This window comes from Pyrus communis, chromosome 9 (assembly GCF_963583255.1).
Source record: "Pyrus communis chromosome 9, drPyrComm1.1, whole genome shotgun sequence".
Classification (NCBI taxonomy): Eukaryota; Viridiplantae; Streptophyta; class Magnoliopsida; order Rosales; family Rosaceae; genus Pyrus; species Pyrus communis.
In genome coordinates this window covers 11,900,354-11,919,893 of record NC_084811.1, presented here as the reverse complement: position 1 = coordinate 11,919,893, position 19,540 = coordinate 11,900,354, and the positions used below count along the sequence as shown (strand labels likewise).

At 37.1% G+C, this 19,540-nt stretch overlaps 1 protein-coding gene and 2 pseudogenes across 1 annotated transcript; 2 read left to right on the top strand and 1 right to left on the bottom strand.

Annotated features, from left to right (window-relative positions):
- Window positions 1–5,176, bottom strand: part of LOC137744391 (protein SHOOT GRAVITROPISM 6-like) — a 28,382-nt pseudogene extending 23,206 nt beyond the window's left edge.
- Window positions 5,177–6,048: 872 nt separating this feature from the next.
- Window positions 6,049–8,496, top strand: LOC137744389 (expansin-A3-like; annotated as a pseudogene).
- A 3,556-nt stretch (window positions 8,497–12,052) lies between these two features.
- On the top strand, window positions 12,053–12,733 carry LOC137744388 (uncharacterized). Its single transcript, XM_068484215.1, has one exon. It carries the CDS (start codon window positions 12,053–12,055, stop codon window positions 12,731–12,733), a length of 681 nt encoding a protein of 226 aa, XP_068340316.1.
- Window positions 12,734–19,540: the final 6,807 nt, after the last annotated feature.

The window sequence follows — 19,540 nt, the reverse complement described above, 5'->3', positions numbered from 1 at the left end:
AAACCATCAACAAGCTCAACTTTTCTGTGCAAGAACAATATCTAAAACTTCAGCACCAACAAACTAAATAAGAAAAAAAAGAACATAATATGTTTTTCACTACCTCAAAATCAAGTAAAGGAGGACCACTTTCTGATAGTATAGAAGCATTTAAGAGATTGTGAAGACTGCATGCATGTTGCCAAAAAGGTAATATCTTGATCTCTTTTAGACCTGGTCGACGAGATAAAGAAAAAGCTGCAAACGTTACTGACGTGTAAAAAATTTAGTGAAGGTGTGTATATCCATGTATGCCTTTGAAAATATACAAGTGCAATACCGGTTTAAGAGCTATATCATAAAAGACTTGTCTACAAAACATTTATTTATAGTGCAGGAGCATGAAGTACTGTTTCATGATAAATCAATCTTACAATTCCAATATTATGAGGACAAGTCTGGGTAAAGCCGCCTTTAAGGCCAACCATATGTCCTAATGCATCTACAGATGACATGCGAACCCAAGAAAGAGCTTATTAAATTTATAGAAACCAGATTCCATTGCCATTAGTTCTCATGTCTATAAAAACGAAAAAGTGTAAAGGATCATACATCCAGCAAGAGAGAGAGAGAGAGAGAGAGAGAGAGAGAGAGAGAGAGAGTCAGAAACAAGGAATACACGACACTCATCACGTATAGGAGTATTACACTTCACCTAAGCATACGGTTGGGAAGAGAAAAATATACCTTTAGTAAAACTCTTCACAAATTTATGCCTAACTAAGCATAGAAACATGATTCATCTTAAAGAAAATAGAAGGAAATTAAAACAATGAGGCACCATTAGAGTAAAATAAGAAAGAAGACTAAAAACTGTTTCCCAAAATGAAGTATTTGACCGAGTTTAACTTTATAGTAATAACTACTACCAAGATGTAGTTGCAATTAAAGGTTGTGGGAAAACAAAATCACCATGGAAAGTAGAAATTACGATAAGAAATAGAAAGAACAATATTTTTCAAACCTATATATCTCGTGAAGCAGCCCAAACTTTCAATAAAAGCTCAAAAACAGAATTCAGAAATGACCTGCACTAAAAAGTCAATTATGGTACTATTCACTTTACTCTCTATTTTGTCCTTATCGTTAAAACTCAAAGTCTTCATGCCCTTTTCATTAGTTTTCCTCATTTAATAATGTTATTTTAGCATTAAATTTATTAATTGAATGGGAATTAGAAGTGGTGCCTTTTGGTGAAAGATATGTCTATCCTAAGATGAAATTCAAATAAAAAGTTGCAACTTTTGACTAAAGTTTAGTCACATACGTTTCAAAGAGACGTCTCAACTTTTATAAATAGGAAATCCCTCCTATAGTTGTAGATTCACTTTTTCGTCATTTGCATAATCATAAATGTAGCGCACTACATATTAGAGTGTCGCATTGAATCCATATGAGAAAGTGTTCAACACAATCATGGTTCATTGGAGCCTTGTAATTTGGAATGCTACTATTATAAGGATGTGGTTATTGTATCCTATGAGACGAGCCATAAGCATCGTAGTGTGGCGTAAACTTGTTTTAAGAACAAAATATTGAACATCTACCTCAACCAATTCAGGTGTTTCTAACCCAATTCTCTTAACATTGTTTATTATTGTTTGAAGCAGTGTCAAAGACACAATAGTACAGGTAGGGGCGGCTACCCCTCTGACTGTTGGAAAACCCCATGAAGAACGAGGAATCCACCTTTTTGAATTGACACGGAAGCTGTGGATGCAAATTTCTTCCCCCTTATTCTTTGACAAAATTGCACCTACAAAACAAATTACACCTTTGGTCAAGGCCAAGAGCCTCACGCGCCCACGATGAATGGGAGGGCTTTGGCCGAAGAACCTCCAATGCCAAAGTTAGAATTTGAGAGAGGGAGTGTTTGGAGAATTTAGAGAATTTAGCAAGAATGTAGAACTTAGGTTTTGGAGAGAATAAGGGTGTTTATATAGGGGTGTGGCCGGCCCCTCTGGGAGGAGATGGATCGGCCACTTGGATGGTTTTTTTGGTGAGATTCATGATTTGTAGCTAATTAGTAAATTAATTGAATAATAAATCAATTAATTAGCTAATTAATATAATTAAGGGTAAAGTACAAAAAACTACCTCAACTATTGGTGTCACGACACTTTCATACCTTATTTTTTAAAATTGACAATGTCATACCTCATCTTTAGAATTTGTGTCAATGTTATACCTTCCGTTAGCTTGACCGTTTATTTCTCAGTTAAATGCTGACATGGCTTGATCCGGGACCTATTTTTTTATTAAAAAATAATAAAATATTATTAAAAACAAAAAAAATCATTTAATATTATTTAAATATTAAAATAATAAAAAAAAGTACATAAAAAAATAAAAAATAAACCTCTCCTTTGGTCCCTCCCCCCTCTCCCTCTTCCCTATCTTCCTGCAACCTAGAAAGAAGAAGAAGAGGAAGAAGAAGAAGAGAAAAAAAAAAAAAAAAAACCCAAACCAAACCCAGTTTGTCCCCCTTCCCCCTACCACAGACCCAACCCCCTGCAACCTAGAAAGAAGGAGGAGGAAGAAGAAAGAAAAAAAAAAGCAAAAAATAAACCCAACCTAACCCGAAGGTGGAAGAAGAAGAAGAAGAAGAAGAAAGAAGAAGAGGAAGAAGAAGGAAAAAAAAAAAATGGGAAACCCAGTTCGTCCTCCCTCCTCCCCCCCCCCCCCCCCCCCAAACCCACCCAACCTGCAAAAGAAGAACAAGAAGAAGAAGAGAGAAGGAAATAAAAAAAAAACCCAGTTTGTCCATCCCCCCGCACCCACCCTCTTCCCTCCACACCCATTCCCCCCCATTTTCGCTGCGCCCAGGTTCTCAACCTTCGAAATCTGCTGGCGAAGGTTTCTTGATTCCACCTTAACGGGATTTGGGTTTTTTTCTAGGTTTTTTTTTCTTTTTTTTTTTGGGTTGCAGGTAATGGGTGAGAGGTTGGGTGCAGAGGGTGGGTGCGAAGGTTGGGAGGTTAGGTGCGGAGAGTGGGTGTGGGGAGAAGAGGGGGTGGGGAGCTAGGAAAACAAATCGGTTTTTTTTTTTTTTTTCTCTTCTTTTTTTTTCTGGGTTGCAGTTGCAGAAAAAGGGAAGAAGATGAAGATGGGGAGAAGAGAGAGAGGGGGAAGGGGACGAATTGATGTTGGTTTTTTTTAATAACTTTTCTTTATTATTTTAATATTTAAAAATATTAAATGATTTTTTTTTTAGTTTTTAATAATTTTTTTAATAAAAAATGGGTCCTGGATCAAGCCACATCAGCATTTAACTGAGAAATAAATGGCCAAGCTAACGGAAGGTATCACATTGACACAAATTCGTAAGATGAGGTATGAAAGTGTCGTGACACCAATAGTTAAGGTAGTTTTTTGTACTTTACCCTATAATTAAAAAGGAATGATTTGGGGGTTACCTTGTAGAGAATATTTGATGAGGATGGATGAAGTAGGTTTTGAATAATACCTATTTTGGGCACTTTTGACTTAATTGAAGGATGGGTGTCCACTGCTCGCGCGTACGAGTTTCGGTGTTCCTCGAGGGTAATTTTGTCCTTTTTACCCTAAAATCCACGTGTCACCTCTATATTCTTCTTGATTATTTTTGGCTCTACAAATTCCCCCACACCTGCTAGGCTGCACGCAAGAAAGGGCAGCAAGTGTAGAGATCTCCAACTTTGATGCAGATTCTCGCTTGGACTTGGAATTAGATTATTTTAGGGAAGGGAAATAGCCTCCAAAGCCTATTTAAGCCTACCTTAAATAAGGGATTAAATCAACTTCGGAGGGTAATTATTTATCCCTACAAGAAAGAGAGAAAACTAGAGAATATTTGTTCCCCCTCCCCTAGAACTCTTCTTTGCTTGCTTGTGAAAAGAACTTGATTTCTTTGTCTTCTTGGCACCGTATCGATGTAAGAAAAACCTAATTCTCCTTGTCTTCTTCTTGGGTGGTGCTATCATAGGGCAGCCGTCATGGTGGTGCGACACGTCAGCTGACAAGAGCCAAGAGTCGGCTTGGCATGGGCTAAGGAGATGGTGTGGCAGGGGTCATTGCTTGTGCTACTCGGCTTTACTAAAGACAAAGACTAGCTCGGCATGGGCTGAGGAAATGGTGTGGCATAGGCCACGGTTTGAGTTGCGTCGTCTGGACTGCTTGCCAAAAATGAGGAAATTGCTTTAGTTTGATTTCTCAGCTATAGATAGAGCTGCTAAGATCAGAGCTACTAAAGATCTTCAAGCATTCGATCTTTTGAGCTATGTGGCCTTATCGCACTGGAAAGCAATTAGTTTACCCTCTCGCATTGGAGAGCTTACCTATATGGGTGTCGGGGGATTGGTTTACCCTCTCGCATTGGAGAGCAATTAATTTATCTTCTCGCACTGGAGAGCTTACCCATATGGATGTCAGGGAATTAGTTTACCCTCTCACATTGGAGAGCAATTAGTTTATCCTCTCACACCGGAGAGCTTACCCATATAGGTGTCAAGGAATTAGTTTACCTTCTTGCACTGAAGAGCAATTAGTTTACCCTCTCACACTCAAGAGCTTACCCATATGGGTGTCGGGGAATTAGTTTTACATCTCGCACTGGAGAACAATTAATTTATCCTCTCACACTGAAGAGCTTACCCATATAGGTGTCAGGGAATTAGTTTACCCTTTCACATCGAAGAGCAATTAGTTTTTTTTTCTTACCAGTCAGTGTTGTGAAAAACTAGCATTGATAGCCTAGACGGCTTTTTGGGCGACTATATAAAGAAACACCTTGACCCTATTTGGCAGATCAGATAAAGGATCAGATAGGATTAGTTCTATGGACCCGGGTGTTTGGCGTTCACTCGTACTAAATAAGGGCCAGATTAATTTAACCGATCTGCTTATTTAACACGGTATACGCCTGCTTAATAAAACCAACCAAAACGCTCGGATTATTTAGGCGGTTTCACTCTCCTCTCTCGCGAACTCGGCCCTCTCTCTCTCGCCTTCTCTCGGCATCGTCGTCCTCCCCATCACCTTCTCTCACCATCGTCATCCTCCCCGTCGCCTTCTATCGGCATCATCGTCCTCCCCGTCACCTTCTCTCGCCATCGCTGTCTTCGCTGTTGCCTTTTGTCACGCCGCTTTCTCTCGCCATCTTTGCTCTCCTAGTCCTTGTCGCCTTCCTCGTCGTCCTCTCCTTGTGGCCTTCCTTATCACCTACTCGCTATCCTCCCCTGCAACTAGGTCTTGCAAAGAAACATGGTGCGGCGGAGAGATGATTTCAATTTGGGATTTTTCTGCAACTGGCTATTTGAATTTATTTGGGATTCTTCTGCAGTCGGGGAAGAAGAATATGGGAGAGAAAGGGAGGGAGTTTGGGGGGGTGCGGCGGAGAGAGCTGGGGAACAATTATCTGGGATTCTTCTGTAGTCGGGGAAGAAGAAGAAGGGCAAGAGAGGGATGGTGTTTGGGGGGTGCGGAGAGATCTGGGAACCAAAAAATGATTTCGCTTTTTTTTTTTTTTAAATTTAATTTTAAGTTTGATTTCTCCTATCCAGTATAATACCAAACACAGTATAAATAATACAGTCATTAGTCCGATATTGCACCAAACGTCCGATTAAGTTAGTCAGTACTATCCGGTGACTATTTATCCTATCCGACAGAAATAGTAAATACAGTTCGAGCTGCCAAATGAGGCCCTATATATGTCCAACAGGAATGGGCTATAAACTAACTTAGGAATTAGGAGGCGCGCCTAAGCACTTGAGGTGTTGTTAAAGCGCCACCGAGGTGTTTGATTTTTTTTTTATTTTAAAAAACAAACAAAACCCAAATCGATATCGTTTTGGGCAGAGTTTTTATAAACTAAAACTCTTCTATCTTCTCCCACCTTTCTTTACATCAAAATTTCAAGTCTCAAGACAACGCTGCCAACCTCCAATCTCACCCGTCAACCTTCCACAAGTTCACAACAAATTTGTAATTTTAAATTTAAGGTTAGAGTTTCTCACCTACATCAAGGCAATGGCGAAACCAGAAATTCTCGGTAAGAGGGGCAAAATTTAAAAAGTTTAGGGTCTCAAAAAAATGTGAACATTCATTTGAGGTCTAAGTCCAGAATTTGCAAGAAGATTATTTGAACTACCCGTAATATTCATAGAAGAATTTGCACTAACCGAAATATTCAAAAGAGGATTTTGACTACTTAAATAGTCAAATGAGGGTTTGAACAACAATATTATTTGAAGGATGATTTAGCACCGTTTGCATCGTCATATTACTTAACTGTATAATTAGCAAAGTTTTAAAAGATGCTAAGCTCTAGTTGGGCGGTGGACATGACTTTACACTTAGGCAAGGACTTAGGCAAATTTGAATAAATTTATTATATACCGTATAAATAATTGTCTATTTATTATATAGTATATAATATCCGAAAAACATTGATTATAAAACATATGATATATAAAAATATTGACAATTTTTCTTTATTACTTTGTTGAATTTGATGGTAAGAGAAGAAAAAAAAAACAAATAATTACGAGTTCGTAATATTTTATAAATTATTTTTTAAAACTCGTATAAATTTATAGTGAATTTTAAGATAAATAACAGTGTCAAACAAGTGGCTTAAAAAATATTGGAAGAGTGGTCAAATTAATTGGACAATAATTAAAAAACAAAACAAATTGTAATATAAATGAGCAATAGCAAGTTATGTGGCGCAAATTGATTGGCCAATAGTTAAAAAAAACAAATTGTAATTTTGAAATGGCACGTGGGGTGGGATGGGAGAGAGAGAAAGTCTCACTCTTCTTCCTTTCTCTTCTTCTTCGTTAGAACTAGAAGGTCCAAAACCCCATTTCCAGAAGCTACAAAATGCATATCTTCGTTCCTCCTTTCTTTGGCCTAGGTTTTTTTTTTTTGGGAAAAAAGAGAGCCCGCGATCAGCCTGTGATACAATAGAGCAGGGAAACCCAAAAGGCCAGAAAACCAGATGGAATTTCATCACTTTTGACGAGACCAGAGGGGCGGAACCACCGCTCCTGTGCTTGATTTCCAGTGAGGGGAGGGGCGGCCGCCACTCCTCGCCCTCACGTAACTTCGCCACTGCATCGAGGTTTATGAAAAATTAATAATTTATGCTCCTACCTAGGCGAGGTAATCTATGAAGGTCTTGGTTTTGCCTTCGTCTTTTAAAACATTGTTCCCAATGGTAGAAAACGTTTTTAGTTTGAATCCCACTTCCTATTGATGATAAATTAAAATCTAGAAAGAAATTACAATCAGAACATCTCGGTTCTCAAGTAATAGACATGAGACCACATTTCAAATCGCGGCCATATTTTAGCCAAAACGCAAAGTTAGACAATCATTTATATTTCCAACTCGATCCCACTTTGATTATGTATTAAAGATGTGATCAGTTGCTTGTAGTGAGCTTTAAGAAAAACAGATGTAAACATTTTCCATATTCGAAGCTAGGTAGATTCTGTAATTTTTCTTTTGATCCAATCGCCGTCAAAAGGATCATGTATTTTATGCAGGCAATAGAGATAAAGAATGGAACTTGCAGAGTTCAAATTCTTGCCTTCCAAAAATTTACGATAACAATGTACAACCCATTAAGACGAAAAATTCACGATGTCAGTTTCATACAAGCCGTGGGACGCTCCTAGGACAACTATTTACGATCCAATCACTTCATTACCACGAACTAGTCATTTTTTTTTTCATCTCACTTGGTTGTTTGGAAATTAATTAGAACAAGATAGTAGTATTTTGATGATGACTACGTGCAGGAGGAGCTTGCGGTGATGAGGATGTGATAAAAGAAGGATATGGCCTGGACACAGCAGCGTTGAGCGAGGTTTTATTCAACAAAGGGCTGTCTTGTGGAGCATGCTATGAAATCAAATGCGTCGACAACCCTCAGTGGTGCAAGCCAGGACATCCAAGTCACAGCGACCAACAACTGCCCCCCCAATTGGAACGAGCCAAGTGACAATGGAGGGTGGTGCAACCCTCCACGTGAGCATTTTGATATAGCCAAACCTTCGTTCATCAAAATTGCCGAGTACAAGGCTGGCATTGTTCCGGTCATGTACCGTAGGGTTCCATGCCTGAAGAAAGGAGGAATTAAATTCACAATAACTGGGAATCCATATTTCAACCAAGTGTTGGTGTGGAATGTGGGAGGAGCCGTGGATGTGACCGGAATGCAAGTGAAGGGCAGCAAGAAGCTCAAATGGACAACGATGAAGCGGCTATGGGGTCAGAAGTGGGAAACTGACTCCAAGATGGTTGGCGAGTCATTGACCTTCCGAGTCAGAGCGAGTGATGGTAGATACTCAACCTCATGGCATGTTGCTCCAAGCAATTGGCAGTTTGGCCAAACCTTCAAAGGCAAGAATTTCAGGTAGAAATAAACTTGTAAATAATGTTAATGTTGTTTGATTTATGGGAAGTGATTTTCACACATCTTCTTTAGCTTTCCACACATTTTTCTTTATTTATAGTCATTAAATTGAATAAATCAAACAAAATCAACATCCAAAATTAAACATAAGTGTGTAAGAAGCTAAAGACGATGTGTGAAAATTATTTTCCTTATTTTTTATTATGTAAAATTGTAAATATTTGCTTTGTCGGAGATTTACCTCTCATCGTGTAAATAAATAAATAAATAAATATATATATATATATGTATATATGTATATATGTATATATGTTTGTATGTATGTATATATATAAAGTGTAATTTACCTATTGTTTTATATGGTCAACATTTCCTGTTTAGGGATAACCTTTTCAATCTTGGCAAATTTGTGGTTTCGTTTTATAATAATATTTCGGACAGCCAGGTTTTTATATCCACAATAGTTTTCGGCAAAAGTTTTCGTCATGACGGATGTGTGCAGTGAAATCCAAGGTTTCATAAAGAGGATAAGACAAAATTTCGAATTAAAATTGGTCGTGTGACAAGCAAAAGAAATGTGGAAATAATAATGTTATTTTTACCATCAAATTATCACAATATAACATGTGATGTGATAGGGGCACGTTAAAACCTTAACATCTTACACCACATTATCATTACACTTAAAACCTAATCTCTTACACCACATTATTTTAAAAAATAACATTATTACCATCAAACTTTCTTGTAATGTATATCAATTAATTTTTTAAAAGTTAATAATCAAACTTTATTTTTCTCTACACCTTTGATGCTATTCTTACCATCAAACTTTCTTTTAATATGCTCATTAATTTTAAAAAAAATTATTTATTCTTCTAGACACACTTTATTCTTGGAGAACAAAATGATCACCCCCACATACCACTTAAAACCCTAACCTCTTACACCACATTGCCATTACCACTACCATTGTTGCCACCACCACCACACCACAATCCCATCACCATCACCACCACTACTATACCTGTCACCAGTACCACCATAACCACAACTCCCACTGCATCCTTGTCGCCACCGCCATCATCACAACCATAAACATAACTGCCATCACAACCACAACTGCCACCATCGTCGTTGTCGTTGCCTCTACCACTATTGTTACCTTTACAACCCAACCACCACACCCCTTTATTGCACCATCATCACAACCATTGTTCTTGCCATCGTTGGCGTAGTCAGGGCCCACACTATCAGGTCCATTTTTGTCATTATATACAATTGTATCACTTTTATATTAAAATTTGCCAAATCTTTTTACATTGCTTTTCATACTCACAAGTCACAACACTTTTAGAAATACAGTTATCAAACGATCAACTGTTTTATTTTGCAGTTGATTATTCTTAAAACACAATAGAAACTTCTTTTTTTTTTTTTTTTTTTTTTTTTTTTTTGTTTTAAGTCATAGCAATTCCAAACTGGCTCTTAGTCATGTGAAATGGTGGATTCCCATGTTTATTTTAAGGATGCATAAAAATCAATTATCAATGACACACCCTGACCCCGATGTCTAGGTGAACACCAAAATCAAAGTGTAATGGCCGTCACCCAGAATGTGACGTAGCCACAACATGCTGCCGATACAATAATAAAATAACTTTGAATAATTTACCAAAAATTCGGTAGAGTTTGCTTTGAAATTTGGTTCTGGCCTAAATTTAAAACCTGCTTAAAATATTATAATTACTTTAACACAACATCCCCTAAGGGCCACATCGAATGGGTTATCAACCGTCCGCTACTTGCATGATAAGTTGTTCAGAGCATGGCATATGTTTTACAACAAAAACGGAAGACGTGAAGGTGCTAAGAAATCTGAAACTCTCATCCTATCATGAATGGACATTCATACAAACAAAAAGCACTTTAGGGAGTAGTCCTACTCGATACGGTTTAGGACGCGAACCTAATGATATGTACCTTGCGAACCTAATGACGCGAACCTAATGATATGTACCTTGCTGTTTTGGTTTATAGTTCGGACTATAAACCAAAACATGAATAAGTTGGGACTCTAACCCAAAACATGAATAAGTTGGGATTCTAACCCAAAACATGAATAAGTTGGGACTCTAACCCTAAATAATAGTTGAGTTTGAAATTTAACGAACGTCATGACAATAATGTATACGGCCGTACGAGTAAGGCGCTATGATGTGAGTACATGCCTACGAAGTAGTGTATAAGATCATAATCCAAAACGATTACCAAATACATGATCATGCCTAGTAGTGAAAGCAGTATCTCAAAGAATCGTTTTTATAAAAATTCATCAGCTACATCATGTTTCCAACAGTAAACCAAGTAAAGGAATGATCATAATCATATTTAAAATCATTTATATAGATATGAATATAATGAAAACCATTTTTGAAATCAAATTTCCACTCACCTCCAGCTAGCTCTCGCTTGATAGCCTAGTCTTTACCAATCTTGGTTAACTTTGTATCTAGACTGAATCATAATAATAGCACGTCTTGAACTCGGACACCCGATACATCATTTAATTTTATTTAGTCTTATGGTTGCATCTAATTTTCGAGTTAAACTGCTTACGTACTTTGTGAACAGATCAAGCCAATTGTAGCTCACCTTCTATAAGAGAATTTCAACGTAAGCTACTTGCGTTATTCCCAAAATGAAATGAAATGACAATGGGAAGAATCTGCCCTTTTTCTTTGCACTTCCTTTCCGTTATCGTAAAGCATCTGCATACACTTAATTCCCACATAGAAGTTCATATTTTCAAAATCCACAACAACAATAAATCTGCCAACTATTTAAAATTAACCAACAACTTCCAACGTCACTTGACAAAAATCACAGCCAAGGTAAATAATTCTTAAAATTAACGGGTTTAGGGTTTTTCTCCGATTTTTATTTCAATGTCTTCAATCCACACTACACCTTAGCTGCTCTACCCTGCGACTTCCTCTGTGTTTTCACTACGAACAAAGATCTCTCACATACAACTCAAAATTCGAATTAAAAGGCTTGACTCTCAAACTTTTCAAAAAAAGAGAAACTTGGGAATATGGAATATCCACTTAGATACTCTGGAAGCCCATCAAGAGAGGAATAATTTTCCCTCTTGAGTCGAGACCCAAATTCGGCGAGATTGGCCGGAATAGGCATAAAATGGCGGGGAACCATCGAATTAGAATCTCTGTGTACACTTTGTTTCAACGTGTAGGTATGATATCAAATCTAAGAGGGCCTCGATATGAATCGGAGAGCCTCTGATGTTATGTTATTTGATTGTATAGCCTAAACCCCAATCCCTCTATCTAAAACACACCAAGAAGAAGTGATGTCTTCCGGGAAATTAAAAGGATAACCAGAAAAAAAAAAAAAAAAAAAACCAAGGATTAAAAAAAGATTAGGAGTTACAAACCGTTTCCGATAAGAACAACTCCTACAAATTTGGTTCCCTTATAGGTTAATTCTATAGCCTAATGCAACACTTCCTCTTCTCCTCAAAATTCAAAAATCAAAACGCATAAATAGATGCACCCTAGTCAATTGATCATTAATCAAAGATATAAAATGGCTACACGAGTGAAAAATTACACTCTTTGTTCTCGCCTCAAACAGTGCCCAAAAGTTCACATCATAGCTATCATCGTCTGTATCCCTATCTACGTGCTGGGAATCCTGTTTTTCCACGACCAATATAAGTTGACTCCCGCAGAGCCCTGTTTACGGCTCGACTCTTCCACCGTGAGCAAACTCAACTCGAGTGGCTCCGAGTTAACCGCCACGTGGGACATGACGGTCGTCTCGGTGAACCCTAATCGCGTGCTTGCCATCTCCTTCGACAGCCTGCAAGTCACCATCTCGTACAAAACGGACACCGGCGACAACGGCAGAGACGTCTTGCTCACAACGAAGCCGGTGCCTCCTCCTCCTTCGCCTTTAAATACAAAAACCTCGACCGCTCACAGCTTCAAGATCGAAACGGTGTCCGCTTATGTAGGCGATTACGTGGCCAATCAAATCTCCGAAGGGAGAGCCCGTGGATCGGTGAAATTCGTGTTTGGCATGCTAGGTTATTATAGGTACGTCAATACTTCGCGGTGGTATTTGACTAGGCGTAGGTTAGAGTTTGGGGTGTTCTGTTGCTGGGTCGAGTTCGGGTTTTCACCGGGTAATTGGACCGGGACATTGACAACGATGGATGAGTCGAGGGCATGCGTGGATGATCCGATAACAGTCCATTTCAAGTAGAGATGTGGTTATAACTTATGTTGGTTGCCGTACATTTTGTTAATTAGGGTTTTTTTCTTTCTTTCTTTCCCTTGTTTATTTATTCTTAAAAAGTATGCAGTTAATCCTTGCTTGATTCGTAATGAAGATTATGGTGAAATTGTTCGTGTTTACCTATGTCACATTTTTTTGTCCTTAAAGTACCTCTATATAAAGCCGTTACCGATCATTTCACTGTCCTTTACCGATAGTTTTGCTGTTCGTTACCAATCATTTCGCCGTCCGCTACCGATCGTTTTGCCATTACCAATTGTTGGAATTCCTTTGTCCCACATCGGTAAGAGGGAAGGAGAAAAAGCAATTTAAAAGGAATTACTCCACTCTAATTAACACCAAGGCCCTTTGTGATAAAACCCCACATCTGGCTGATTGCCTAGGTGATAAAGTGGGGATAGTATCACTGTTGTTGGATTGGGCCCTCAGTACGTCGACCTAAAAAATTCGACACCGATTGTTTTTGTTCGCAGTGACCGATCGTTTTTGTTTTGCATCGTTTTCGTTTCGCCCACCAAGAGTTTATGCAACGCGTATTTTTTGCTATGCTCCCTGAAACTCGATTTAATCTCATTTTCCCTTTTGAAAAAAAATTTCATCCCTTTACATCTGGTAACTCATCCTTTGGAGAATAGAAAACTTCCTCGAAAAGTTCAAGGTTGGTTATATACATCCAATCCTCACATGCATTTTCTTAAACCAATAGAAAGAAAAGTGAGAGAATGAGAGCACTCTTTTTTATAGTGAAGATTACTCATCCTTAGAGTGAAAAGATTGAGTTTTAGTTTTCAATGAGAGAAGACTAAACACCACCACCAAAACTTGCCACCGGCCTCCTCTTGAGCAAGAGTGCTCTAGCTTATCACTCTTACTCATCATCGATCCATACCTTAATTTTAAGATGGATTACAGCGGTTTGATTCTCATGAAGATGTGTACGTGGGCAATCTACTCATCCAATTCTTAGATGCGGCCAACAAATATTCAAACGTGTTTGACACACCCTAACCCGATTAGCCGTCAAACAAGATGTGCCAGCCATCACAAAATTATTGACGAAGCCATAGGTAAAGATTAAAAACTGTGTGACAATTAGAACCAAGGAGCTCAATTTATTAAAATAACTAAAATTATCTTGCAAGGAAGGTCAAACTACAAATAACCTCCCCTTGGAGACTCTGTAAGTTTTTTCTCTTTTATTACATGTCACATGAGTTAAGTGCATATAGTCAGGGGCGGATCTATTGAGGGACCTGGGTGGTCTCGGGACCACCTGGAAGCTCAGATAATTGGCTGTGAGGACTTCCAAGGGCCAGCCAAGTTTGGGCAGTGGTGGAGGGGAAAAGCAGCGGCTGCTTCTAGCTTTCTGCCAAACCAGAAGAAGAGAAGAAGAAGACTATTTACTTTTTAAACGGCATCCTAGGTCACAACGTAACGTAGAGCATTAAGTAAATCGGTGAGTATTGATGTATTGTTTGAGAACACCATCCTAGGTCATGTGGAAGGCTGAGAGCGTCACCATTTTTCATTATAAAAAAAAAAAAAAAAAAAAAAAAAAAAACACAAAACATAAAGGGTTCGATTTTCAAACAATTCCACTCTACCCAAATTAACTCCCTAGTCCCAAATCCCCGTTCCCTAATATTCCCACCCCACCCAACCAAAGGCCACCATCTCTTCTTCGTTCTCTTCTTCAGCCTTCACATACATTTTAAGATTAACTTGATATTTATATTCATTCAATGCATTTAAGAAGTGACTTTTCTCAATTGTAAGGGATTAGTGATCTTACTAAAAAAAGGGTGAAAAAAGGGTTGCATCAAATTGTTGTCTATATTAAGATTAAGAATAAAAAGTTGTCGTTGATCGTTTAATGTTTCAATGTTATTTTCATCTAATTTTTTTATCTTTATATTAGGACCACCCGATGTTAAAATCCTAGATCCGCCACTGCATATAGCAGTAGTAAATCTAACAGTATTTGCAATAGTGATGTTTAACTATAACCGTAAGTTCGGTTATTTATTAGTACAATTAGATAAACATTTATCTGGTGAAGTGTGAGTGGATCATAAACATTTTTCTAGTAAAAAAATTTCAATTGACTAACCCCCATTTTTGAAAACTCATAGTTTAAAACTACATAATTGTTTCTACCATAATAGAGAAAATACAGTTGGTCATAAATAAAAAATCATACTTGATAATAGTGGCAAATCCAGGATTGAACCTTAGGGGCCTCAGTGTTAAATACAAATGTTCTCTATAAAAACAGAGTGCGAGTACGCAAAAAAAAAAAAAAAAAAAAAAAATCAGTTTATTCTCTGAGGCATTTCGTCGAACACTTGATTGGCTTGTTGTCACCAGCTAAACTATGTTGCACACATGTCAACATATATTGGCATATGCCAAAGCAATCTAATGAGTGATATAAAGAGAATTTATCGAGTGCTGCTGAAGCAACCTGTCAAGATATGCCTAACATGCATTACATTAAACATTTAGTAAGAACAAAAGAGATATGTACCAAACATTTGGTCCCTATTTCCATCCACCCTTGTTTGAGGAACTGCAAGACATTACTAGCATCTACTAGTGCAAATACATGCACATGTCTCTACAGGGTGTCTACTTGTGTATCTAGCATTTACTAGAAATATTAAAACATTTAATTATCCTACTTCGTAGATAGATCTATACTCAATAAATGGCAACCATTTGGTGAAAATAAATCACAATATAAATATAAATCATTAAGTGTCATGTACTCATCACGATTTCAAATCTAGTGTCGTTCAAGACCTTACCAAAAACATGTAAGTTTAACAAAATGTGTTCATCAAAACATTTGGAAAGGGATCCAGTCACAAAAACTTGGATCGTTCTTCCACAACATGTGCCTTCCTTTCGTTATGATTAGTTGAGCTTGCACCTTTAATAATACCTTTAGTCCCTTTACTAAACAAATAAGGTTTTTCTAAGTGTAAACTCGTTTATTTCCTCCGATTTGTGAAAATGTAGTACCTCACATGATTCGGGACATGGAAGAACATTAGGATAGGTCTTGAGTCCCCACACACCGACGTACGGATGTCATGCACAGTCGCACGCCACCTTGTCGCCAGTGAACGCATCGCCGTTGTCGTCGCTGTCGCTTGGGAATGTGCCATTAGGTTTCAATGAGATACATCTTTATTTTTCCATTTTCCTTGTTATGCTGGAAGGATGATCAGCACATGAACATCTTAATATGGCTTCCCCTTACTATTTCTTTGCATGACCAACACACCTCTTTAAATTGTCACAGAAAAGGGAAAATTTGGCTTTTGGTTTTCATCAATTGTCGTGGCACTAGTAGAAAATATTATTTGCTCGACAAAATTTTACGCGACGAAGCAAAATTTGTCACTATAGATAGTCAAGCGCGAAGAATGCGAGACACCGTTGCGCAATATTGTCAAACATTGCGCGACGACAATTTTCATCTCAAAAAAGATCTTTGCACGACGAAAAAACAACATCGTCGCGCAAACTGCGGGAAAAAATGCGGGTAAGTCTTTTTTTCTTTTCTTTTTTTTTTTTGCGGAAAAAAACAATGATGCGACGAAACATTTCCCACTGAAGTGTGGCACAAAAAAATGTTTGTCGCACAAGTTTTTTACTCATGTTCAGTTATCTGAGTCAAAGGATTCAATGCCATTGAATCAGAGAAATCAGTGCGGCATTTATTGAGGGATTTTGCGCAGCGAATTGTTTGCCGGGCAAGGTGGCGAAGCTTCCTATAAATAACTAGTTTCGCTGTCGATATTTCTCAAACCTTTTCCTGAATTACAATTGTAGTTGTTATTTAAATTTAAGCGTAATGGCAGACTCATGTGATCGTCCGTTGATAATAATGAAGGGTGAAAGTTTTGGAAAAGGTAATACCCAGTAAAGTGGAAACAAATAAGCCCATGTCCACGTGGGCATATAAATGGGTTAATTCCTCCTATTTTTTCATTTCTCTCCCTATCCATACTCTCTCTAAAGTGGGAAATTGACAAAAACCAAGAGAGCAAAGACCTGTAGCTGAGCAAATTCCTGGTTGATATGGTCACGCATCTGGAGCTTTCCTTTGAAGATCTTGAGAGCCTAAGGGCAGTACTTGTACTGACTGGAGTGGGGGCGACTTTTGGAGGTGGAGAATCGGCTGAGACATTCAAGGAAATGAGGGGTCTAGCTGCAGAGGAAAAGGCAGTGAACGCCATCGTCGTCGATCTCTGGTGGCTGTAGGAGCGCTTGAAATTGACGTTCCCTAATTTTTAGGTTTTTAGTAGTACAAAATTTTGATTGGGTGAATTCCAAACATTGAGCAAGGCAATAATGAGTTTTTCTCCTCTCTCTCATCTCTCTCTCTCTCTCTCTCTCTCTCTCTCTCTCTCTCTCTCTCAGTTTTCCCTTTTCTTCGTAAAAGTGTGAATCCATATGGGTTCTTCTTTGAAGGCGTAATTTGTTCCTATAAAGATTAATCCATATGCGATGTTGATTTAGAGGGTTGTGGGGGAGGGGTACGAGGAGGAGGAGAAGAAGAGGAGAATGAGGGGAAGTGAAGACGAAAGTCTGGTACAATAAGAGTTTGGTGAGGAAGGAGAAGATCCCAGTTTTTTCATCAAACTCATTGTGTTACACGACATGCACATGATATGCTTACATATCTGAGCCAACCCAAAAACTCAGAGCTCATAACTCTATCTTCGAAATAAAAGAATGAAGTAATCACTTGTGAGATTTTACATTTTATATGTGGGTATTTTTGTCATTTCGCTTTTGTACATGGCTCTTATTTCAATTATAAGATAAAAAAATGGGTCATTTTTGGCAATTTCCCTTTTTAGTTGTGTTGGACCACTTACTTTAGTGTGAGGAAGGTTTTAGCTTTTATGTGCAATGACAAATTGGGTAGTTCATCGAAAAAAAAAAAAAAGACAAATTGGGAATTATCAAAAAATTTTTGTCCTTAATATTAAAATGGCACAATTTTTGGTTGTTTTCATTAGTTTTCCAAAAGAAAAAGATTCATGAATATTAATCACAATACTCTAGACTTCGCAAAACTTTTCTATTTACTGTTTTAACTTGTTATCTTAATGAGTCATATCGCATCAATTTGTTATATTAATGTGTGAAATAATTTAAACTTGAATCTAATGAATTAAAAAAATGGGTGACACCACCCTATCCATGTCTTTTGTTAACCATTTATTTATTTATTAGCTAATGGAACTTGAAACTTTATGTAAAGGGCCAACTCCCAACAACAATCAACATGACCAAAAAATCTCGTGATAATTTTCTAATCATGTACTACAGAATAATAACTGTTTGAGATCTAAAGTTAGTGAGGGGCTCTTGAAACAAATTTATTGAAATAAGAATGTAACTACCACTAGATTGAAAAAAAAAATCTATAAGTTGAAACAGATTGTAGTTTGTATATGAATTTAAAAAATAATTGCAAGTCTAAAAAAGTATCAATAAATATACAACTGAAAAGAACAAATGCTCAATCTATTTATCAAATACAGTTATAAGATAAATAGATGTATGTAGTCTAATATTCGAGTGGATAAAATGTTGGGTTTCTACCCATGTATCTTGAATTCGAAGCTTCTCAATCCTAAATTACTGTAATAGTTTCGAACTCGTCCCCTTTTCCTTAATAATAAGAAAAAGATAAATAGATTTTTAAACAAAATCAAGTGGCATTTTATCGTAGTGACTGAAAACAATCATACCTATGCATATTCTGTGGATTCAATCTGGATTGATTCCCCTCCACCATAACAACAAACTATTTCTCTCCTAAAGAAAATTTTCAATTTTTATTCTTCTGTTACAAAAATAAATGATAGTAATGATGGGTGGTTCGAATTCAAAGGAGGGTGAGAAAGTTGGTTTTGCATTTAAAAAAATCTAGGGAGATATGTACATGGGTAGGTTTGGTATGGTTACCGTACCAAAACGCTCATACCAATTATCGTACCAAAATTTTAGTTTGACAAATTCATTGATCAATTCTTCAAGCTTGAGATGTAGAAGAAGCATTTGGAGGAGACATTGAGTTTGAACTTATACAAGGTTGAGGTTGAGCTTGTGTCAAGCCTACATTACAAACAAAGAAAACATATTGGTAGCAATTAGAACAAGAATTAAAGTTGAAACCGTTTATTATTGAATTGTTATATATATATAGGATCAAGGGACAAATATTTTAACAAACATTTTTACACTTCCTTGTAGTCTTTAGATTTTATAACATTCAACGGTCTAGATTAAAAGTGATGTAGAGAGTTTTAAACACTAAATGACTTGGATGATGATGTGGATTATAACTAACAAAGAAAACACTAATCTAAATTAAAAATTAATATCTAATAGGATAAAATTGAAAAAACCAATAATCAAACTTTGAACCTAGCCTAAAAAATAAAAAAAAAATAAGAAAAACAAAAACATGAAAATACTGTAACCTCCATCTCCCTCCCTACAATGCGTTGGATGAAATCTCCTCTTTCATTTTGTAAAAAAATGAATCCTAATAAATAACTAAAAAGGAATGATTAAAAAAAAAAAAGGTGATACCAGGGATAGGATTAATACTCAACGGAAATGAAACTGCTATAATAAAAAAAATTGAAAGCGTAGACGAATGAAATCAAGTTGTTTGTTTGATTCAAAAAGCTAAAAGAAGTAGAAAAATCATCAATGACCAAAATTGACAAAACTAAAAAGATT

What these genes read in the sequence shown, in the direction of transcription:
- LOC137744388 (XM_068484215.1), top strand. Translation starts at nt 12,053, where the DNA reads ATGGCTACACGAGTGAAAAATTACACTCTTTGTTCTCGCCTCAAACAG.